Here is a 25,762-nt window from a genome sequence, read left to right on the forward strand (position 1 = left end):
ATTTTAATTTTGCCAAATTTACTTAATTTGTGTGGCGCTTAGGAATTAGTATCGATTTTATCAGTGTTAGATTCCCCTGGCTTTTTCCTACAATAACAAAGATTTTCTCTTCAAAATCTGGGGAATAATAGCGAACATGCTAACGGACGTCCCAGCACACTTTTTTGTGGGTTAATTTAAAAAATGCTGCTATAGATGTGTGTATGTGTGTATTTCGAGGTTATGTGCGTTACGATTCTCTCCCATAATTATTCTTGAGTGCTACCGACAGAATCGGTACGACAGAGACCTACATTATCGGAATGACAGAGAGCTGAAAAACGATCCTAACCTTAAAATAGCGAACATGCATACAATTTTTATTCAGCACAATAAATTTTGTTGTTATGATCTCTCCAGAAAGAGTCCGGGGACGTCCGTTATGATATTTTATAGCATCTCCGAATTCAGTTTTGAAAAATTTTCATCGTTGTGGAAAAAATCCGGAGGAACTGTACCCGATTGATAACATGTGGAAGTATCACATGCCCTTAACAAATAAAATTAATTTTCTATCAAAGGGACGAATTTTCAATTAAAAATATAAATTTTTCTCCTAAAATTGTACAGTTAAATTTGTAATAATTTTTTAACAAAATAGTTAAATCCTCAATCAAAAAGATCAGTTTCCAAACAAAAAGTTTAATTGTATAACATAATAGAGAATTTTCAAACAAATAGTAGAGTTTGCACCTAAAAAATATAATTTTTTATTAAAAATACGAATATAGAACCAAAAATAGACTAGTTCATTTTTTAGTCAAACGTGTTAATATTCAACAATAAAAATAACGCTTTCAACAAATTAGTTGAAATTTTACTAAAGTAGATTAATTTTATGATAAATAGTTGAACTTTTAACTACTTTTCAAGCTACTTTCCTACAAAAAAACTAATTTTTATCGAGATATGTGAACTTTCGAACAAATACTTGAATTTTCTACTAAAAAAGATCAATTTTTAATTTCAAATATCAATTCTCTATCAAAATAGGTATAATCGAATTTTATCTTACATAAATTAATTTTTTATTTTTTTATTAACTATGGTTAAATACCCAATTACAAGCCAATAAGTTTAGTTCAGCTGAGTTTTCGCGCGTCAGCCGCGATCTTCGATAAATTGATACATCGATAAATCGATTGGTTGCAAATCATGCCGCAGCGTTGCTCGCAGACGGCTGCCCCTTCGCTCGTGGCGAGCTTCTAGTCAGTACCAAACCAGTGACCATCTGGTAAAGGTGATGTTCCATCTAGCGAACACTTACCGAATTACCTGTTGTGGATCGAGGACATAAATTGTTGGTGCGTGAAGCCTGAATAATAAAACACGACATGTCCTTCTGAAACCCTGACTTAATAATTTTGCGCAAACCTAACCTCGAATTAGGAATAACCTCCTTTCGTTTAAAAAGGGGGAAAAAAAAACGTCGACTTATTTAACTTTGTCCAGACTGTCAGTGAAAAAGAAAAAAGATAAATAGAAAATCACTATCTAATTGCGAGAAGGAAGTCTCCGGCTATATCCAACCGAACGAGTGGTTGATCTCAAGGTTCTTTCCAGCAATTGGTACCCTACAAGGGTAAGTGCTCCACCCAAAAGAAACCTAAAACCTTAATCTGCTTCTGCTCTTCAAACTTCTGCAAGTTCGCTATTCTCCTTTCTCTTGGGCCTCTGCAGAGAGGATCTGGGATACTTCTTCTCATTTATTACTCTCGGTCCTATATTACTTCATTCATCTCTACCTTATGTCTTTTATTACTTTTCTCTTCTTCTCAATTCTCTGTCTCTGCAGAGAGGATCTGGGATACTTCTTCTCATTTATTACTCTCGGTCCTATATTACTTCTTTCATCTCTACCTTATGTCTTTTATTACTTTTCTCTTCTTCTCAATTCTCTGTCCTCTGCAGAGAGGATCTGGGATTCTATTTTTGTCTTACAACTTTTTCTTTTCTCTGTCAAGAGGATGGGGGATTTTTCCGAAAGGTATCGCCAGGTCCTTGCTTACCTTCAGGCAAACCCAGGGGCCTATATTCCCTTGTCCTCCAAAAGAAAGAAGAGGAAACGTGGAGATCGTCGGAACCAAAACAAGGAGCTCACAGCCAGCCAACCTTTGCCGGAGAACGTGCCGGGAAACCCCGACTAAGCTGTATTTCAGGAAAAGGTTCTCGAGGGGCTCAACTTTTCCTAAAGTCTTGATCAGATCCTACCAGACCTAGAAGGTTATGCTTCGCCCTCCGATCTATCCACCTTGGAGAAAGAGAAGCTTATTCGCCTCGAGGAAGTGTTGCGGGACCTAGGCGTCGATTTTCTGCCCGAGGGGACGTCCTCATCACCCTCTCAATGTCTGAGCCCACCTGCGGGAACCGCAGATCTTCATTCCGTAGGGGAGGAAGACCTACCAGAGCTTCGGGCCTCACCAATTGAGTTTTCTCCAGATAAACTCATCGAGCTGTCACCACCTAAGCTCGTTTATTTCCTCTCAGCGATACCAAAGCCCCCTCCTAGGACCACCATAAGGGAAAACTCCAGCCTTCCACCCATGAATGCAGGAAAACCCAAGAAGCAGGTACATGAGCCTGGGATGATCCTTACTCTCCTTGGCGAGTATTCCAGCGAGAAAAAGAGGCCAAAGACTCGCCCTCCCTCACGACACGCGCCGACGATGTCGAGGGCTTCTCCATCATCAAGAAAATTACCTCGCAAGCAGCAGGCTCTCGCCTAGGTGTACGGTCGACACCCCCTCAAACGTTTAGCACAAGAAAGGCTCCCGAACGTGTAAGTGTTACGCAAATGTTTCATTCTTTGTATATTTAAAAAGAACCTTCAATTAATAAAATAAAAAAAATTGATTGACAAATCATAAAACAATTTTGAAACAAAAAATTGAACCTTTTATGGAAAAGATGAATTTTTAACCACGAAGATTAATTTCCTACCAAAAAAATAACGATTTTTCAAACAAAAAATTGAATTTACAACCAAAAAAAGATTTCATCTTCTGAAAAAATATTACTTTTCTAGCAAAAATGGTATAATCGAATGTTCTCTTAAATAAATTAGTTTTGAACCAGACAAAAAGGACTTTCAAACAAAATAATTCAATGCTCAAAGAAAAAGATGAATCTTCAACTAAGGAGTTTATATTTCTATCAAAAATGACGATTTTTCTACAAAATTATAAATGACAAAATTCTCTATCATGACAGATGAATTTGTTACCGAATAGCTAAATCTTTAACGAAAAAGATCGATTTTAAACCAAAAGGATTAATTGTCTACATGAAAGAAAAATTTTCAAAAAAATAATTTCATTATTAAGTAAAAAAGATTAATTTTAAAACAAAAATGGTATAATCGATATTTCTTTTACAGAAATTTGTTTTTAACTAACTAAGAAGGAATTTTTAACAAAATAATTGAATCCTGAATGAAAAGATTAAATATTTACCAAGAATATTACTTTTCTACTAAAAATTACAAATTTTCAAACAAATATATGATTTTCAACTAAAAAATATCATTTTCCAACAAAAAATAATATAAGTAGTTTTTACCATTATTTAACCAATTTTTTAACAAAAAATAAGAATTTTAAGAGAATAGTTAAATGCTTAATTAAAAGGGTTAATTTGAAACCAATGCAGATGAAGTTTCAATTATGAACTTAATATTCAACAAAAAATGGGATAGTTCAGTTTTTGGTAAAAAAAAATTCAACCTTAAATAGTGGCATTTAAAAAAAACCTGAATTCTCTAAAACGGCCGATTCTAATGGAAAATATGCAGAAGGTTTATTTTCTACAAAAACAGACGATTCTCTAACAAGAAAAATAAAATTTTAGTTTTTAAATAAAAATGGATAGTTAAATTTTCACTTTCATCCATTGATTAAAAAATTAAAAATTGTCAAGATTAATTTTCTACTAAAGTAGAAGATTTTTTAACAAAATCCATAAATTTTTAAACAAATAGTTAATTTATAACTAAAAAAGATCACACTTCAATTAAATATATTAGATTTTCTACAAAAAATGTCACAGTTGAATTTTCAGGTTCTGCACTTCAAGTTACAGAATCTATCAGGAATGGAATTATGTTGCTTTTACATTAAATTTTGCGAGAAGTATTTTTCCGTTATAAAAAAAAAAATATTTGAATTTTGACATCTATGTTTAAAAGATTAATTTTTAACATATAAGGCTAATGTTTTACTAAAAAGACGAATTTTTAACCAATCACAATCAAAATGTATACCTTTCGGTTGAAAATTGGCCTTTTTGGGTTGCAAAATAAAAAATTTGGTTGAAATTTTTTTTCCTTTTGTTTGTTGAACTTCGTGCTCGATAATATATGCATGTACCATATTTGTACACATAATTTTTTAAATTAAATGTCTAAACATCTACAAGTGTAATTTGGTGGTTGTGAATTCTCTTTGGTTAAAGCTCCTTCGTTAAGGATTCAATTATTTTGTTTAAAATTCGTCTTTTTGGTTGAAGTTCGACTGATTTTTATGTAAATAAAGACTTTTTTTCATAGAAATATCAACTATTGTAATTTTATTTAAAATGTTGAAAATGCCTTCTTTCTTTGGTTAAAAAGTAATTTTTTTGATTGAACATTTCGCTAATCGGTTTAAGTTTGAACTGATTTAAAAAAAAATTAATTTTGTTGTCAGAGATTCACTATTTTAGTCAGAAATTTAACTCTGCGATTGCAAATTAAAAAATTTGCTTGAAATGCATTTTTTGGTTCGATTCAACTGTTATTGTTTTAAAATGATAATATTTTTAGTTGAAATAAAAAATATTACATTTTTTGTGGGGGTTTGATCTTTTTCGGTTCAAAATTTATCTACTTATTTAAAAGTTGAACTATTTTGTTGAAAAATAATGTTTTAGATGGAATTGTAACTATTTGGTTGAAAGTTCGTTAATTTTCTAAACTGAAAACTAAAATCTTTCATTTTCAGTGTAAGCGGTTTTGTTGAAATTTTGTTTTTGTTTTAATGAAAGACTTGCATTTACAACTGAATAGTTTAACTTTTAACCAAATAGTTAAATTTTCAACCCACAAATATAACTTTTCAAATTAATGGTCACATTTTCAAACAAAAAACATTAATCTTCTTCTTTAATCATAATTTGTCCCCTAAGGGTTTACATGACTTCCATTCCTTACAATCTTTCCGTTTATATCTATATATTTTTTACAATCTTATCCTTTCTATATATCCACAATTATTTAAAACTATTTACATAAAGTCTTATTTCTATTTCCTGCGATAGCGCAATTTAGGACTTATTAGCAAACGAGTGAGCGATCGAACGAAAGCGAGAGTGCAAGCGAGAGAGAGAGAGGGAGAGAGCATGAGAACACAAACGCAGCTTAGTCTACTTAATGTTTACCTTACCATCACTTTAATTTTTTACGTTTCTAATCTAAGCGACTTCCGGTTCCTTTTTCTTTCACTTTTTTATCCTTCCATTTACCTTTATTCACATGCATTCTTTCATTCTCTCTCATTCGCACCTCTAGCACCCTCCAACTCCTTCATCCATTCTTCTCCTAATCCATCCTCCCCTAGAATCTTAACAACATTTTCTTGCCAGCTTCCTTTATCTTCTATTTCTCTCCTACATCCTTCCCATACATGCTCCTATGTTTCCTCCACTCATTCACACATTCTACACTTTCTGTTCTCTTCTTTTTCCCAGTACATCCCATCCCTTACCTCGTATCCCAATCTAAATCTTGCTATTCTGGTCCACCTTCTCTCTCCCCAACCCTTTTCTAAATACTTTGGCACCCCTTCCTTTTTTATCATCTTATAACATTTATTGTATATTGATTCCTCAATCGCCCCCCATATTTCTATTAATTGTCTTTCCCTTTCCCTTTTTTCCAATTCTTCATAGTTTACTCCAGTCCCGTCTTCTATTTCTCTATCATTAATGAATTTCCTCCTTTCTTCTTCCAATCTCGTTAATTCGATCGCCCTCCATCTTCTCTCCTCTTCCTCCATCAAACACTTTCTCGCCAACTCCCCTCCCTTTCCCTCCCACAGCTTCGCCTCAAAATTCCATGCTCTCTTTCCCGCTCTAATACTTAACTTATCCCTTTGCGCTTCTTCTCTCACCATCTATTCTGGTGTCCTCCAGTCTGCCCCTAGTGTCCACCTTATATACCTTTCTTGTAAACTCTCAATATCTTTCCTTTCTTTCCATCCATATATATCTGCTCCATAACCTGATACCGGCCATACCAGCGTACCAAATAAACACATTTTCCTTCTCCCAATTTTTGTCACCTTCTTTTTCCTATTTCACATATCTGTTTCATTACCCCTGCTGCTTTTTTTATCCTTTCTCTTACATGAGCTGTATGATCTCCATTCGTTTGCAAGATATATCCCAAATATTTATACTCTTTGACCTCTTCTAAATTTATTCCTTTCCATCTCCCTGTCCACTCTTTCTTCCTTCCCCTACCTTTTCTAATCCTCATTATCTTTGTCTTTTCTACATTTACATTCAGCTTCTTCCCATCTAAGTATTTCTCTAATCCTGTAATTAATCCCGCCATCCCTTCTTCATCCTCTGCCATCAATACTATGTCGTCTGCGTCTGCCAGTATACATATCTTTTCCTTCCCTATCCTAACTCCTCCCCAACCCTTTTTCTTCATTTCTTCTTCCAAGTCTGATATTAATAAATTAAATAAAATTGGGCTCAGAGGACACCTTTGTCTCACACCTCTCACCAACCAGAAAATATCTCCTACTTGCTCTCTTACCTTTACCCTGCTTCTTGTCTCTTTAAAAATTTCTGATACTCTCTTCATTAATCCCTCTCTTATCCCCCTTTTTATCATAACTTTTTCTATTTCTTCTCGGTTTAATGAGTCAAATGCCGCCTTTAAGTCCACGAACATTGCTATCATTGTCCCTTTTTCCCTTTTAATTCTCTTATTTACTAGATAGTTCAGAACATATATGTTGTCCATTACCCATTCTGACTTTCTGACTTTCTTTTTTTCTCTTTGCATTCCACATCCCACTAACTTCTATTCCCCCCTTTACTAACTTCATTTTTGGTTAGGCCCTCTAATCCTATTTTTATTTCTCCTATTATTTTTCCCATCTCCTCGTCCACATTTCCCTCTCCCATTTTGATATTTCTTATTTTTTCTCTAAACTTTTTTTTTCCTTCCCTTGACCAATCCCCTTTTCCTACACTTTTTTCATTTGCTCCCCTTTTACTCATATTGCTATTGCTTTTTTGTCCCTCTTATGTCACTATTAAGGGAAAGTGATCCGAATCAATATATTCTCCTACCTCTAGTTTCTTAACCTTCTCTCATACCTCATCATCCACTATCACATAATCAATTACAGTTCCCCTTTCACTTCCTGAGCGTGTATATTCTCCTTTTTCATCCCCTTCTATATTCCCGTTTAAGATTTACCATCCCAACTGCTCCAAGCTCTTCAACAACTTTTTTCCCTCCCCATTTTGTATCTTATCTTTGCATTTTCTTCCTCTCTCTTCTCCCCAGTTCTTTCCTCCTCTGTCTCCTGTTCTCGCGTTGAAATCCCAACCTATTATCATCCTAATCTCTTCTTTATTTTCTTCAATCATTTCTTTAATCTCCTCTGTTTTTCCTGTATATCACCGTTCACATAAATCCCCACTACCTTCCACTTTTCTCCTCCCATCATAGCCTCTTCTACTATTACTCCTTCTTTTTGTTCATTCATGTCTTTCTTTGGATGTAGGTCGTTCCCGCATGAGTTGGAAAACTAGATAGTATGTGAGCTAAATGCTCGGAGTGTGCATAACACGCTCTGCAGCTATTATCGGGAATGTCTTGGCTCAAAATGTGGCGACGGTATATTAAGGTGGAAATGACACCGTGTTGGCATGCCAAAATGAAACCCTCCGTACCAGACTTCAGTCCGGGCGATTTAAGAAAAGCAAACGTTAGCTAGATAAGATTTGATGCATTTTGCTCACCCCTAATACTGAAGTTAAGTCCAAGTGTTCAGCAGCCTCCTCCGCTGCTTTGTACAGAAACGCTCCTTTACCCACTTCTTCGTGATTCCTGACCATTTTAACCCTCTACCGCCCACAGTGACATATATGTAACGTTTGGAAGACTTGAGTTTTTTTAAATATGACTTTGAGACGAACAGCAATTTTTAACGCAAGGATTTACATGAAAGTCAGGACGGTAATGAGCTACAATTTTATTTTTGTATACACTCCGCCATAGGAATAATATGCCTAAATATCTCAAAATTCAGAAAAAAAGAAAGTTTTAAGGGCGGAAGAGGGTTAAGAAGAGGTTCTCTTCCATTTGCGACTCTATATGCTGTACCCAGAATAATCCTGTTGTGAAGATATTCAAGACTAAATATTCCGCGACCACCTTGGCAGCGTGCGATGTACAGTCGCGAACTACCGGGACGGTAAGCATGTTCGTTACAGATACTTTGTTCCTCGCCGACAGTTTGGAAGACCAAATTTGCCGGATAAGACGTTTGTATCTACTTCCGAGAGTATCCTATATAGACGTAACATCCTGAATGCGACTCTGTGGCACGCCCAGGTATGTATAAGTCTCTCCAGCGCAAAGGTGTCGTATAGCGCTTCTATCAACGAGCTCAGGATCTTCAGGGATGCCATTAAGTTTTCCTGGCTTGAAAGAAACCTTGGCGCATTTGTCTAACCTAAATTCCATTCCAATTTCCTCAGTATATCGTTCCACAATCCCTAGAGCTGGATTTAGTTGCTCTTTGTTTTTTGCATAGATCTTAAGATCGTCCATGTAAAATACATGAGTGACCTTGTACTCTCGATCTGCAGGTTTGCCGCACAAGTACCCGTCAGAATAGCGATGTGCTAGAGATAGTGGCAATAATGTAAGGCAACAGAGGAGTGGGCTCATGGTGTCGCCCTGAAAGACACCTCTTTGAAAGATGACCTTGTTAATTATCACACGATTTTTTCCAGATAAGATAGTGAATCTGGTTTTTCAAAGCGGTAGCAATTTCTCTATGCACCTTACGATTTGCGGATGCACCTTTAAGCTTTCCAAAAGACAGATGATAAGTCTATGCGAGGTCGAATCGAAAGCTTTCCGATAATCAATCCAGACCATCGATAGGTCACGCTGGTAGAATGCTGCATCTTTGCAGACACATTTATCGATGAGCAAGTTCTCCCGACATCCCGCTACGCCTTTCTTTGAGCCTCGTTGTTTATACATTTCTTGCCACACAGGTTAAATTGCCCAAACAATCCTATGATTTAGGATAGCTGTGAATATCTTATACAGTGTGTTCAGACAAGTGATTGGTCTGTAATTCTCCGGGTTAGCTGAGTTGCCTATTTTCAGCAGGAGTATTGTGCGCCCTTCCTCAAGCCACTCCGGAATCGGCTTATCCGACTTTAAATATGAGGTGAAAATACGGGACAAATGCTGATGGGTTGAAGGAAACTTCTTCCACCAGAAGGTTTTGATACAATCTGGTCCCAGTGCGGAATAGTTCTTTATCCCTCTTAATACTTTTTTCACCTCCTCGGTAGTGACGGATGGGCGGGTGGTCGACAGTAACTGGAGGGTCTTGGAAGAGTTGAGATGGGTCAGAGAGAAACTGTTGATTTCCTCTGACTCACCTCTCCCTCCGCTCTAGGCTTCTCTTCGCGTCAGATAGTATCCGTATTCTCTCAACAATATGCTGCCAGATAATCAGCAGCTTTGGCTTGTTAAGTGTGTGATAACTGATCCGGAGTTCGCGCGTGAACTTTCGAACCTTGGCGGTAAAATTCCTGCCAGATGTGATGTAGTCAATCAGACACTGAATGCGGGACGCGTACTGTCTTGCCCAGCCTATCTTTATGGCAAGTTGATGCATTCGTCTTTTGGTCTTATGATCAGCCGTTGGTTTTGTTTTACGGTTCGGATCGGCCAAAGCTCTCGCTGCATTATGCACACAATAATTGATAGCCCAGAGGTCGGATTCACCGGAAAAATGTCCACGAAGCTCGTCATCCATTTCAGCCAGATCTTTAGGCTTGAGAGAAATCTTGGTGTTGATGTTTCTCCGGGTCATGAAGTATCGCTCTTCCTCTATTGGATGCCTGCACGCGGTTGGTCTTAGTGTCGCCTGTGTCTCTCTGTTGCCAGCTTGTTCTAGCTGTGGTAGAGTGGGCGTTCCACTTACATAACCCCTTTTTCGGAGTAGTTTTGCATGGTTTCGCAGACATTGCTGCGAAAAGTGCGATAGTTCCGGGTGTTTCTCGCACCACAGAGCATGCAGCCGTGCCATGTAACCCCGTTCAGGGGGCCACACTCGCATCATAGCAATCTAGCAAGTCGTGATTCAGTCGCTCCGTCCACACAAAGGTTGCGAGATCCCGCCGATTGATCGCATTGAACCCATTTTCATTGGCTCCCCCAGCTCTAGAGTGGTCGGCATTGTTGGCCGACCCATTGTCGGGAGCCCTGCGCGTTCTATTGTTTTGAACCGCACTTACAACAACTATGTTTGGTGTTGTCATTGTTGTTCCCACGAGAAGCTAGGGAAAGGGGTTCGTCCATCCTTGTAGAGCCCCGCATGCAAGGATAAGGCTGCTTACTCTGAGAGTTCACCCGGTATCCCGGAGTCACCGTTCTAGGCACCGCACCCAGGTGCCGTTCAGCTTTCAGCATGGTTTTCACACCTCCGCTTGGGAGTTAATTCCTTCGGAACCACCCCTGGACAATTGTCTGCAAATGCCTATTTATTTTTGTAACCATATTCAGCAGAAATCCTTGGTACAGGGACCCTCTATCCGCAACCCGAGGACGCGTTCGGTGGCTTTGTCGTAGGCCCTTCGGTTTGATTCTAGAGGAATATATATATATATATATATATAAAAATATATGTGTGTGTGTGTGATTTTTTAACTTCTTGCGGTGATGTCCCCGCTGACTTTGCCGCTTCCTTGACATCTTTTGACCGTCGCGTACTGCTTGGCGTTGTCCTAAACACGGCGAACTACCATGCCACAAACCTTTTAAATCGGATTGAAGTCCGGAGAAACTGACGAAAGATTCCAATACTCGAGTTACCTCCCGTTTCTCCGGGCATCAGTGAAAAGCTTTCATGTGTAAAAAAATCACCATTTAAAAAAAGAATACAGACATTAGAATCAATTATACCATATACCTAAGAGAAAACTACAATATTCTGCAGATTCTTATAACAGGCCGAACTCAGTACCATGCCAAGCGTTAGGAAGTTACGGGTTTAGTATTGGCGAGATACTGATTTGGTATACCGTTTAAGTGCCGAATAAAATGCTCCCCCGAGTGTCGGCAGAGTAGAGGTTTGATACTGGCGCAGTACCGAAATGTGAACTATGGTTAAATCCAGCTTTCAGTATTTATGCCGTGCGTTGGACAGGTGCAGGTTCAGTACTGGCAGAGTACAAACATCAATTGCCGGTTATATACCAGCCACATCATTATGCTGTGCGTTGACTCGATACAGGCTAAGTATTGACAGAGTACAAACTTTAATTGTCGGTTATCCACCGGCCCCATTATTATGTCATGTGTTGCCACGGTACAAGCTCAGCACTGGTAGACTACAAATTTTGGTTTCTGTTTATCTACCAGCAGCAGCATTATGCCATGCCATACTCAATACAGAGAGAGTACAAATGTTAACTGCCAGTTATCTACCGACCTCATTATTATTCTGTGCTTTGGCTCGGTACAGGCTCAACACTGGTAAAACACAAAAGTCAATTGCCGATTATCTACTGGCCACATCATCATACCGTGCGTTGACTCGGTACAGACTCGATACTGGCAAAGCACGTACTTTTATGGCTGGTTATCCACCGGCTACAGCATTATGTCTGCGTTGGTTCTGTACAGGATAAGTACTGACAGTGTAAAAACTTAAAATGCAGATTTTCTACGATTGCTGATTGGATTGTTTCAGTACAGATTCAGCACTGGGAAAGTAAAAGCTGCGATTATCGATTATACACGGGCTAATACATTACGCCATTCGTCGTTCTGGGGGAGAAGCCCGGAATGTACTGTTTTTTGTAGGCTGTAGTGTCTACAGCCTACAACTCTTGACCGTTTTTGATTTTTTTGTAATAAACAGGATAATTAGTTTCTGCACAAGACTTCAGGCTGGGTTTTTTAATTTCACTTTATGGTATTTAATATTTAAGCAAATAGAACGTCAAAATTGGATATTATACGAATATTTCTTTTTTTTCTCCGAAGAAGAAATTAACTTTTATAAACAAAATATTTAAGAAAAATTATTTTGCTATGGGAATAAGAGATTTTTGTACCCCTTACACGCGGATTTATTTTTGTAAAACTATTAAGAGGCATTAAAATATTCATAAAAAAACGGTTTTTCAGAACAAATGCAATTTGTTTATTAGTATATTTGTAATAATGACTCTTTTGATATAATGGTTATTTTCCTTTCTCAATACGACTCCTTTGGGATATTTTGGCGGTTTTAATCAAGATAAAACAATTGGCTTGAATGTTTACAGGGCCCGCGGTAGCGGAGTTGGGTATGTGGAGTAGACCCCACCTAAAACTCAGGCGGTTGGGGAATTTTTAATGGGTATTTTTCGAAATATTATTAGTAATCAAATTCATTCCCCATCCAAACTGAAACTGTTCCGCCGACCCTTAATGTTTATATTTTTGAAGTGTATCTTCGATAACTCTGATAGATAGGGACTTCATTGATCTCTGTCCTCTGTTAGACTTGTAACGTGAAGTTAGTGGTTAATTGAAACAATCGATTGTTCGATACGTGAACCCGCGTGAAAGCAATAAAGCACAACGCATCATGCGCAATCGATTATATTCACCGCATGTTCTTTACAGAATTTCGTTTAGATTTGAAGCTGTAGAACGAGTCGTCCGGCGCTTCACTGGTTCAAGAAACAGAATTATATCGATCAAGATTAATTTTCACGTGTGTTTCTTATTTCATGAATACCTAGATAGTGTCTCAAGAACGTGAGTGAAAAATCCTTTACTACACACTAAGTAAAATGTGGCATAAATTCATAATTTTAATAACTGGATAACGCATCTGACCGAAGTATTATAAGTATTTCGAGATAGGGATAAAATGTATTTTTTCAAGAAAATTTCGACAGTGAGTATATTCAGATTACTGTACATCCATCAGGGGCTAATATATTAATTAAATTTATTGATTTAACCTCAAAAATATGTAATATATAATTTAGGTGCTGGATACAAAGAGGAGATATCGAATTATTTCTATAGCTCCTTTTAGAATTCTGAGCCTAAATTGTTTCCACAATACAATTGGATTAAAATATAAAATTAATATTCAAAGTATTTTTGATAATATTAGATATGTACAGATATGTCAAATCAAAATTTCAACCAAAAAATTCACCTTTAACCAAATACACGAGCAATACAATTGTAGCACGGGTTTGGTTTCGACCTTGGCTTGGATAGACATTTTCCGGAACGTAGACATCGGGGCCATGTCGTTTTAAACTATACTATATTGCCCACCATACTGTTTTGATACGAGTTCGTAAGACCTTAAATGTGTGTAGATGCATCCAAAAGTGAAATACTGAAAAAAAGTTGTAAACTAGTCTAAACTTAAATGATGAATTCTCAACAAAAAATAAAATATACATATAGAACATTAACTAAATTTGAAGAGATTTCTTTTGGAAGTTACTTTGGTTATTTGCTTCAAGGTTATATAAATGTAATTTTCTTAAGTTTCTCCATAAAATTCATAAAGATTTTGGAAGATATCAGATATGTAAAAAAAATAATATAAACAATTTAAAAGCAAAATTGTTTATTTAGGAAGAGTTTACACAATTTGAGAAAAATTGGAGTAAATTTAAATATAACTGTTTAAAAAACTGCCAAGTTTTATTTCGAAATTTTCAAAGAACCACCTTTTGTTTGGTGTTTTTGAAAAATCTTTTAAGGTTTGTAATAGTTTCGACATTTTTTAAAAACTTCTGAACATTTTTTTAAATGATTCGAATTGTTCCTGAATATTTTTAAAAGTTCTGTAAAATTAAAAAAATTACCTTAAAATCTTCCAGATATTTTTTTACAATGAATAATATTTTAATATGGGGCATTGAATTCAGAAAAAATAAGAATTTGTATTCTTATAACTTATAAATTCGAAAATATTCAAATTTATATTTATTTATATTTTAGTAATTTATTTAAACGTCTTAAAAAATGCAACAAAGAAATCTAGGTAAATGTGTGAATATAAATAATTTTAACTGCAGAGAGGCAGAGTTGAATTGGTGAGAATTAAAATTTCAGAATTTAAATTACGCATGAAGGAATTAAAACAACTTATTACACATATTCTGTGAACTTATTAGAAAGAATGAAATAAAATCAAAATAAGACCACTTCTGAGGAATAACAAATATTTCTGTGACGCGCTTTGCCGGTACAATTAGAAGGAACTAAATATACTCAAAAAACACATTATCTTTGGGAGAATAGAAAACTGTGTGGCGGTCGCTATAGAATTAGAAGTGAATAAGTTTAGGAGGTATCTTATTCTTATTGTGGCATTTTAGACAGATGAAAAAATCGCTCATTCAAAACAATAGAATAATCTTCACTCTTGCGCCGAAATCTGAAAATATTAATTTTTCTCTATTCTATGCTTATTACCGGGGCCAGAAAAGAACGCCTCAGTTTGCCAAAGCAGGCCCATCAGGCCGAGATCAAGAAACCGTAACAGACCCGACAGTTCCGGTGAAAGATATCGAGCTTTAATAATCACTCGTTATTTTCGTGTAGTACGGTAGTAGTGCATAATTCTGGAGTTTTTTTTATTGTTATCGTTTCGAAAAGTTGTTTCCTCCCTGAACGAATTTAGTCTAAATATATGCGACAGTTTTTATTGCTTTTATCTATTTTAATAGAAAAAAAACAATATTTTATCATGTAGGCATTACGAAGCTGAATATATTATTAATTTTGTCATGCTCGGAAAAAATTCGCCTTATAATACTGCATAGAAACAGCGGCAAGCGATTTGACATTTTAGTATTATAAACAGAAGTTATATTTATATCGCATTAATAGCATAAATGAAGTTCATTTCAATCGATCGAAAAATAACTTCTTTTCTTTGAAAGTCCTTCAATAAGTGCAGTCCTAAGAAAATAGGGAGAATTAATTTAGGAACCGCTAGTGGTCAAGTTTGTCTTAAATTTAGTTTAAGGCCAACATTTAATTCGTATCAAAAATTTTTCCCAAGTATATAAAACCAAATGTGATATAGTTTACCTATTAACGACCATCGTTTTAATCCCCAAGCATGGTTTGGGATTCCAGCTTTCCGTTTTTCGAGAATTAAGTCGACCGACTTATTCTCGGAAGTTAGAGGGTTACGATGTCAAGCTTATAACTGCCATCTGATATCCGCGTAAGCTTCAACCGTGTTAGGAGACCCAAATTCTCTCGAACCAAAAGCAGCAAATTCTCGCCGTATTCCAGTAGGTGAGAGGAGCGGTTGACCAATGCCAGGGCTCGATCCACCCTCACCACCGCTGGAATGCGCGCAGGTTTGCTCGGCGTTAAAAGAGCTACGGGAGATCGGCAGGTAGCGAGTCAGTACTATCTCGACCGAGGAGCGCATCGGATCACGAGGGACCGTGCGCTCCGCGTAGCGACCCCCTGTATTTTTGTACAATCAACTTTTATCCTCCAATATCAAATTAAATTCACTTCTTGTCACTCTTAAATTCCAGTATTTAATTTATCATTTTAGTTTCACATCAACCTCTTAATTTAATTTAGTTTTCCTCATAAATATTTTTCTCCCGAACATCGCACCACAATGCATCATTTTCTTGAGTTTCGACCTTCGATTGATGTATGTATCTTCAGCATCCGCCACCATTTCAGACCATCATCAGCAGCCACCCGGGATCCAGGACACCCCGGACTCGAGAAGATCATCAACGGCCACCTAGGACCCCTGGAACACAATTGGTGCGGCATCGTAGAAAAATCCGATTCAACCATCGGTAGTGCGTGGCGCGTTTCGCGTTTCCAAGTCCTCGCTCGTTTCGCCTAGGATCGGCGGTTGACAGCTATTGGGCTGTCGACCAAACGACCTAGGATATGGGGCTCGTTTCGGGAGTTACTACCCTTGGCTGGTGACTTTAGAGCGAGTTCCTCGCGCTCTTCTCCTTCCAAAGTACATTCCGCGACACCTTTCGGCTTCTATCTTTTCACGCGAACCTTTCGGTTCTTCAAACATTTTTATTTCCCTTAGAACCCCCATTGATCACAACCCCATTCATTCATAGAATTTAATATTGTTTTAATAACTCTCAGCTTTTTAGTGATACAGGTGAGTTTTTAATGTAATTTAAATGCACATTGTAAGCCATTCGAGAAAAAAACAGAATCCTCCAATTGGCGTGAAACTGCTGTTAGTTCTATCTACAGTGAAAGCAGTAAAATACCCGGGGCCACATAAGTGAATTATTCCAGAAAAGAAGAGAATTCCAGTCTGCAAAATGGATTTTTGGATGCAAATTTAGTATAAAGTACATGATCTAATCAATAGGTTTCAAAGACATTCCCATTATTCCCTTTTTTTCATAAAGTCCCCTTTTTCGAGAAACTTCTCCATTTACCCCCATTTTTGCATACTTTAAGGCTTAATTTAAAAAATACTTATTTGCAAAAATGTATGTACCCAAGGGTACCCATGTGTTGAATATTATTTTTTATTTTATTATTTTATTATTTTCATTATTATTTCATATCTGATTGATTAATTTAAATTTTCCAAGCTAATTCTGCAATATGTATTGGTTTTTTCTTCTATGACATTAATTGTTATTGTATTTTTAGGCTAGTATATTTAAGTCCCATAACACTGCAGTAACACCTATTGTACTATGCCTTTTATTTAAGACCCCCGAAAAGCCAGTGATAACACGCAGATACATCTAACTTTATTAGAAGTACTAGCATTTTCCTGGATGTTTGGCCAGTGGAGAGGAAAACTGAATAAACGCAGTGAATAAACAAACTGGTCGTACGTCGCAGATGGTCACCCATCCGAGTGCTGTCCGCCCTCGAAATGGCATAACATCCGGACTCTTCCTGAGTCTAGATTCACTGAAGCAGCTTATGCCGTCGATTACCACAACGATATAAGGTTGGAAAAAATTCGTCATTATTCCAGTGCTGATTTGTCACTACGACAGTATTATGCCAGTAATGTCTCGGTACTAATAGCCTGTATCGTGCCAGATTATCCTTCGGAAGTTTGTCAGTGCCAAGCCAGCACTGGAGCCTCCCATGTGCCATTACTAACAATATTATAACTTAGTGCAGGCACAGTACTAAGCTAATTGTTACTATGAACGTATTCAGTTCTACGTCAGCATAAAATCAAGTGTATGCCGTTTTTCGACCGTCACTTTGGCTGCATTAAATATATACTATGATAAACTAACGCCAACTAACAGCCATCATTAAGCCAATATTATATTGTTGCTACGCCAATATAACGCCAGTACCGTGAAGATCTAGCTCCAACGAAAAGTAGTTGTTTTGCCAGCACTAGATTGATACTGTGCCTGTATTATACAAGGCCCATGACTATTTAATATCAGCATAAATCCGAGATTATGCCATACATGTATTGTGATTATGGCAATATTAAAGCAGTACTAGTCCGGTACTGACTGCCAGTATTGTACCACGTCATCTTTGGGAAGTTTTCCAGTATCAAGCCAAAATTGGAGCCTACTTTGTACCAGTACCCCGCCAACATAAAAATGTATTTGTGCGATACTGGCGCGGTACCGTGCCAGTTGTAAATTTATACTTAGGTAATACTGTATTATACTGCACGTTCCGTGGGAACCTTCGGAACGTTCAATTATTGTTATTTTTAATAACAATTATTTGGTAAACCGTAAGAGATAGGTAAAAATAGATGTCATTTTTGAGTACCGTATATACCAAATTGCAATATGGTACCTATATCATAAACTGACATTAATTTTGACCTATTACTTACAGTTTATCGGATATTCATTGATACTAATAACAATAACGAACATTTATTCTTTGAACGTTCCAGTGGAATGTTCTTGGAACGTTCCCAAGTGGCGGACGTTTTACACGCAAAGGGAAAGTTCCGTTCTACTAGGGTGTATTATATTTTATCACAGAGTATCTTAGCCTGTAATAGCGCATTATAATGTACCATGGTATACCATATAGTATCATAGTATAACTTGGTGCGACATAATGTATATCGTATCAAACTGTGTCACTGTGACATATTGTTTTACATTATATCGTATTGCATCACATTGTATGATATTGTATAACATTGTATTATATACTGTGATAATGTATCATATTGGTTTCGTTTTGTATTATATTGTGCCACATTGTATCATATTGTATGATATTGTATCATATTCTATCGTATTACATGATATTGAATTACATTGTATGGTATTATATGATATTGTATAATACTATATCATATTGTATGATACTGTATCACATTCTATCAAATATTACATTATATTACACAAAAAATCGAAAATCAATTCACATGAAGAATTTAGAGAAAGAGAAAAGAGAGTGAGAGAAAACGACAGGGAGGAGAGTGAGATAGAACGAGAGAGAGAGAGAGTGGTACAAATTAGTTTCTTGATGCGTGCTACATGTAAAATGTATTAAGTTAACGTAGAGTAATAAATGTACCATTTGGTGACTTCTCAAAAGTCACCATAATCATTTTTTGGACATTATTTTAAATTGTATAAGGTCAATTATTTTTTTGTATAATTTGTACATATATAAACTTTCTTGAAACTATGTTTTTTTTCAATTTTAAATGCTGAAAAATAAATCTATTGCAATTACAGCATTATTTTCTAACTTAATTTTAATGTAAAATTATACTTTAACTTTACTTTAGGGTAACCTTATGGTTACGCTGCAGCGCAAGGCTTGCGGTCATTCAGTTTTTCAGGGTGGTACAAAAATCCAACTTTAAGAGGGCTGGATACATGAGCTTCTATAAGGTCGTCATTGACTACTATTTTCTTACAGAGTAAAGTGACGTTGAGTAGATGATATCAAGTATATTTCGAAACTATCTCCACGATAAGTTTTAATCAGACGACAGTTCAAATAGTGCATTTTCGAAATTAAAAACTTTGTTTCGACTTCTAGCATTTATTTTCCCTGAACATATTGCTAAAAACTATCACTTATATAGTATGCCTGGATTCGTAAATAATAATAATAGCTTGGTCAAAGTTACCCTACTTTTGAAGACTAATTTCGCGGTTTGTATCGATTATATTTAGCAATTGAAAAATGAAATCCCCACAACGAAAATAACTTTTTCTAACAGAATAAGAAATTGCAATCCAAATTATTACAAGACATCAAGTATATTTCGAAATTATCTCCATGAAATGTTTGGATTAGACGAAAATTCAAATTCTGCAAATATTTCTAAGGTGACTAGCTGTCGAAAATTTTTTTTACTAACAAGCTCCATCCTTTTGAGGCGTGCTTATCATATTTCTGTCTAACTAATATGCCTTCCACAGTTTTGAAGAAATGCAGCGCAGAACTAGATATTCTTATTATTTAAAAATCAAACAGATATTTTGGTAGAAAAACTTTTCAAACTATTTTTCTTGATACAATCATTTTTTTTTTAATTTTATCAAAAATTGTAGTTAAAATCTTAACGAAGTAATAATTTTTTCAAACTTTTAGCATGCATATTTCTTGAAATTATCATTTGACGAAAAAAAATATATAAAATGAAAAATAAATAAATATCAATGTGATTAATTATATATATATTGTTGCAAATAATATAGTACTTTTTACGATATTATTGGCAAACCAAAATAAAATTATTCTAATAAATTAATTTTCCTATCTAAAAATTAAAAAAACCATGCATTATATCTATTATCTATTATCATTAACCGTCAATTATGTTTTAAAAATTATGAAAAAACCCAATATTATATTCATTCGCCTTATTTTCACATGACAGAGAGTACGAAATTGTACAGAGGTCGCAGCTGCGCAGCTACTGCACTCTCCGAATAGGTTGATCCATGTCGGTGCATGGTTTTTTTAGTCTCAATTAGGGTCGTCTTCCTTTCTTTCAGGGCAGCAAGTTGAGACTTGTCTGGAGCAATAATTTCATTTAAATTCAAAGTCCTGGGAGAATTGAAAAGCTAAATTCTTCGTTAAAGTAATGTGAAAAAATTTATTTTAATAAAATTAGGAAGGAAGACCCCCGGTTTTTCGATTTGGACACTGTTTTCCAAAATAAAAAATTCTGGTTTTTTCATTTTACAACTTGCAGAGATTGGATCTTAGTAACATTTTTAATACGAACCTCTTTCATCCTGATCGATATAGCCAAGAATTTTTAGAATATTAACTCTGCTTTCGTAATCCGGATAATCTCTTAAATTGTTGTCACTAAGTTTGATCATCAGTTCCTTTCGTTTCTCTTCAAGTTCCTTTCTGAAAAAAGCCTCTTTGAAATGCTCTTCAAAGTTCTCGGCTTGAGTCATCGCAAAACTACGCATTTTTTGCTTCAGATCCTTTAATTTCTGTTCTTTAGGCTTGAGATCGATACCATTTATCACCATTTCAGTAAATGGCAAAAGCACTTTAAAATTCTTAGTAGCTTCCAAAGACAATCTTAGCAATTCTTGGACAACTGTGTTAGTAGCTGGACCTGGTGGAGAATCTCTGCAAAATTTATTTATATTAAGGACCAATACACTAACTTTGACTTAAAATGTGCGAAGGCAGTGCTATTGAAGCAAGCGCAGAGGTGGGATTTGCGACGAAAAAACTCAAAAGATAAAAATTTAACTGATTTTTGGAAAAGGAATTGTCGATTTATTATTTTTATTCTTATGCAGCTATATGAGTTCGGTCACTTAAGCCGTTAGTGGCGGCAATGAGAACGTGTTTGCTGAAAGATGGTTAGAGGTTTTTACGGAATTTCTGACGATAGAGTGAGGAGTTTATGATCAGGAGTTCGGGCTTTCCAGGGTGACAAGGGTGGTTGTCGTAGTATTGGAGGATGTCAAAGGAGAAAAAGGGATGCCAGCCAGAGGCTGTAAAGGGTGAAATGAAGTATGAGAAAGTGTTACCGTCAGAAAGAGCAGGAGGAGGTCAGCGAGAGAGCTGGCAGTGCTGGTAGTGAACATGACGGGGAGAAAGTTTTCCATACGGCATGACGGTAAACAGTGCGTGGCTCGATGTCGAGCAGCATATCGGGAAAGTGAAAAAGCGTAACTGCGGCAACGAAGGGAGCTAGACAGCGTGGAAGAGAGCGTGTAGTGCAAATGAAGAGGTGTCGCGAAGGACGGATAAAAGGCTCAAGAAGGTGGACGGAAAGTCGGAAATAGAAGTAGGTGACAGGGGTGAGGATGAGAAGAAAGGTATTTGGAAGAGGTTGGATAGGGAAAAGGCAAGAGGGTTAAATCTTTATAGCGCAGAAGAAAGGGAGGGTGTGAAAGCGCTGCTACAGAGGATAGAATAAGGTAAAGGCATGAAAGGAAAAACGAGGCTGGAGAATAGAAAGCAGAAGGAATTGGAGAGCTACGAAGAGAAGTCGGGGATAATGCAAAATAATACTAGGATCAAGGATAAGTGGTTTTTCATCGATCACGATTTGATGATGATGGAAAGAAAGATTAAGAAAATGTCGAACTACGAGGGTAGGAGAAAGAGGAGTGAAGGGAGAGCAGCAAAGGTAGGGTTTTAGAACATAAAAGTAGATGATTGTTGCAGGAAGTGCAGGGGAATATGTACCGTAGGAAGTAGGGAGGGGGCGATCAAGGCAGTATGGAGTAGTGAAGGTGCTGTATAACGGGGATCGGGACTGGATTGAAGGAAAAAGTTTATGCAAGGGGTAGGGGAAGGCATGTAAATGAGGAATGTAAAGATTAAAGGAATAACGTGTAAGTTTTTTGGTAGTGTACGATAAGGTTAGGATGGAAAGGCTTAAAGAAAGAGTAGCAAACTTTCAAGGTGAAAGACAGAAGGGTATATTGATACTGCGAAGGGGGGGGGGGAGTGGAGTTTCATGTGAGGATGTGGAAGGAAAGGGGTTTTTGGAGGGAAGGGAAGGGCTTCAAAGGCAATCGAAGACTAGGATAATATAATAAGGAGGGGGAGTTTCCAAGGGATTAAATGGAGGATATAGGCTAGGCGGTAGCGTATGGTATGGTAAAAAGTGACCAAGAGGAACAATACACGTACCTATATAAGTCAGGGGTATCGGTCATAGACTATGTTGTCATGAATATGCAGGGGTGGGAGGAGACTGAGAGATTCGCAGTAAAAGGAAGGGTAGAATCAGACCGTCAGCTATTAAGGTTTTGTATAAGGGAGGAATACAGCGGAAAGCAAGATGGAGAAGTGTCGACGGGGGAGAGGGTGAGCTGGTTGAGAGAGGCGATAGAGAAATATCAGAAGCAATTAGGAAAGATACGCTATGAAGGGAAGTTAATAGAAGATATATAGGAGGATTTGATAGAGAAAGTGAAAGCGGGTGTACAAAAGAAAGGTGAAGCCGTGGTGGCATTGAGAATGTAAAAATATGAAAAGGAAAGTGACGAGGAAATACAATAAGTGATAAAAAGGGAACAGCGAAAAGGGAGGAGTGCGTAGAAATGAAGAAGGGGTTTCGATTGATGAGTAAGAAGAAAGTACAGGAAAATGAGAAAGATATGAAAGAGGAGTTGGAATGTTTTAAGACAGAGGGGGGCGTGTGGAAGATTAATGAGTATTGAGGAGTGGAGAAGTTTCTCAAGGAATCGTTTCAGGGCTCACATTCATGGAAGAGAGATGATGGCAGTAGAAGAACGAGGGAGGCAGAGATGGAGGAGTTGAAAGAAGAGGATATAGAGAAACAGTTAAGTAAGTTAAGAAGGCCAAAGGCAACAGGGCTGGACGGGCTGTTTAGTAATCAAGATGTTAGGGAGAGCCTGAGGGAGGCAATGAAGAAGCTATAAAGGGGGGGGGGGAGATTTCTAGAAGGATGGAGAGAGAGGTTATTAGCGCTACTGTATAAGAAAGAAGATAGGGATAGGTAGGAAAATGGTAGAGGGTATAGTTTAAGCTTCTTTCTGATGATAATTGAGTAGTTCTAAGGTAAATTAAAAATTTTTAAGAGACTTTAATAGACAATTTTTGATGTAGAAAAATTTTAGAATTGAATTTTACTTATTTCGAAAAAGGCTCGACACATTTTTTCCTTAAATATTTCAAAATTTTATAAAATATCCAAACGTACTATAGAAAAAAGTAACATAAAAGTAATTAAAAAATTTAAGAGTAAAATTGCTTTAATCACCTTGATGACAAAAAACGATTTCCTGCAATAGAAAAACCTCCATGAAATGCTCTGTTTTCAACTTATCCAAATATTTTATATAATACTCTCTCACTCAGTTTTTAATGCGAAATAACACTTCTTAAACAATAATTTAAAATATGTGAAAACACATATTAAGTTTCGCTTATTTAATAAAGGGCCCAATACTTTTTGTCTTAAAATATTTGAAACGCTTAAAAACTATCTAAAGCTGATAAAAATAAAGAACTTTCGAGTTCCAAAACGCTCAAATAACCTCAGTGACAAAAAACATTATCTGATTTTTAAAAACCTCTAAAAAACGCACAGTTTTCGATTAATCTAATTCTTTTGTAATACTTTTTAACTTATCTTTAAATTAAAAATAACAATTCCTAAAAGAAAATTTAAAATGCCTAAAAAAATGTATCCTTAGTTTGGATATTACCTACTTCAAAAAGTGCTCGATACTTTACTTTTCTTTCAAATATAAAATACTTAGAAATAAAAATAATAAAGAATTCTGGAAAAAAGTGTTAATTTTTTATTATTCTTTTATGACATTAAATACAAATAATTTCGAAAATAGAATAATTTCTAAAACTATCGGAATAACAATTCTGGGTAAAAATATCATTTCTAGATTTATTTCTGATCGAATTCTATCACCAACCAGTATCTAATTTATTTTAGTGGTTGATCAAACCAAATTTTGAGATGACGTCCAGAGAAAATATTTTCGAAAATAAAAAAAACTCCCTAAAAACTTTATTCAATTAAAATTCGGGCAAGATGTATTGCTTTAAGGTATCTTTTTGATACACCTACATCATAAAAATGACTCAGAATTAATTTTAGACTGATCAATCCCAGTCTTGGGATAAGGTCCAGAGATATCGATTTTTCAATAATGTTGATAGAAATGCACCAGCTGAAATGCACCAAAAAGCATTTTTTTGGTGAAGAATAATCAATCGAAAGTATAATAAACATGACTGCCGGTCTGTCATTATTTCGAGGTTATGTTCAGATTCACCTTCTTGCCCTAATAGCTGTAAGTAAATGTAGGTAATGCCAATTTTAAGTTTTCGCATGTAATATTTTATTCGCTTTATTTAAAACATATCCTGTCTATTCAAAACATACCTTTTTTGTGTCGCAAATAAGCATTCAACATAATACACTCTTCTCCCACTGGAAGCGCAGCATATTATTACTATTGTATAGTATTTGTCACTCAGCAGCCATTCCATAATGGTATGGGCACAGCAAAAGACTGAGTTTACCTCTCAGTCCACATGTCTCACTTAATTATTAAACACTTTTATTATTTGTAATTACTAAATAACATAACCTATACTTTTTTGAGACTTGTATCCATTTGAAGTTTCGAACGCAACCATGGAAACTATGATAAACTTGATCCGAAGATACACGGACTTGACCGAATGGCCGATTCGAATGCTACCCCAGCTGTTGTGCAATTCGCGTGGAATTGAAGTTCACCATATATGTAAGCCCTAGCGTGTCCATCCTGTATAAAGAAGGAAGCGCCAGAGATCCGCGTCTATCTCCAGATAAGCGGGCACCATAAAAGAATGAGAATGGGCTCCTAAAGTGTTATAACTACAGTCAATTTGTTCACATATCCAAGAATGGTTATAACCTAAGAAATAAGAAGATTGCAAGAAATTTGGCTAAAAAGATCATATCCAGCGTCAATGTTTACCAGCAACACCAGATATTACTCGTAAACCAGAAGTGAGTCATGTATGTATTGATGATCAAGATCATACATCAATTATATAACTGAAAAGCGTATCGGTTAATGGTCGCAAAGTAAGTGGTCTCATTGATCGCTCTGATTGTGTGGCAATAATTTCGTTAGCATGAAATAAGAATATTGAAAATAATAACGCGAAGGTGTCCTTGAAGTGCTGGGGTCTTCGGCACTACACTGTAAAAAAAGATTTATGTAAAATTACAAAGTTTTGGAAAATTACATATTGTATTATTGTAAATATCACACACTTCACTGTGTGATTTTACAAAAGTGAGTAAAATTACATCCTCTAGCGAAGTAAATAAAAGGACCCTCGAACAGCAGTGTAATATTAAACACTGGATGAAAACGAAATGACACATTCTCTCGTACGAACTTGACATTCAGAAAGGAAAATTCAGTCGCAGTGTGTAAAAATACCATTCGTCGGTAAAAACACTTTCCTCTGATT

At 36.2% G+C, this 25,762-nt stretch overlaps 1 protein-coding gene across 5 annotated transcripts in view; it reads right to left on the minus strand.

Moving 5' to 3' along the window:
* LOC117173278 (helicase SKI2W) overlaps positions 1-25,762 on the minus strand; it is a 306,484-nt gene that overhangs the window by 27,050 nt on the left and 253,672 nt on the right. For 4 of the 5 annotated variants that reach the window (XM_033361754.1, XM_033361757.1, XM_033361756.1 and 1 more), the window contains exon 9: positions 20,547-20,908. In XM_033361754.1, coding sequence (XP_033217645.1) covers positions 20,547-20,908 — 362 coding nt within the window. Of the gene's footprint in view, positions 1-20,072; positions 20,334-20,546; positions 20,909-25,762 lie in introns of those variants that run through there. The other variant, XM_033361758.1, reaches the window with a different exon arrangement.

This window comes from Belonocnema kinseyi, chromosome 5, assembly GCF_010883055.1.
Source record: "Belonocnema kinseyi isolate 2016_QV_RU_SX_M_011 chromosome 5, B_treatae_v1, whole genome shotgun sequence".
Lineage (NCBI taxonomy): Eukaryota > Metazoa > Arthropoda > Insecta > Hymenoptera > Cynipidae > Belonocnema > Belonocnema kinseyi.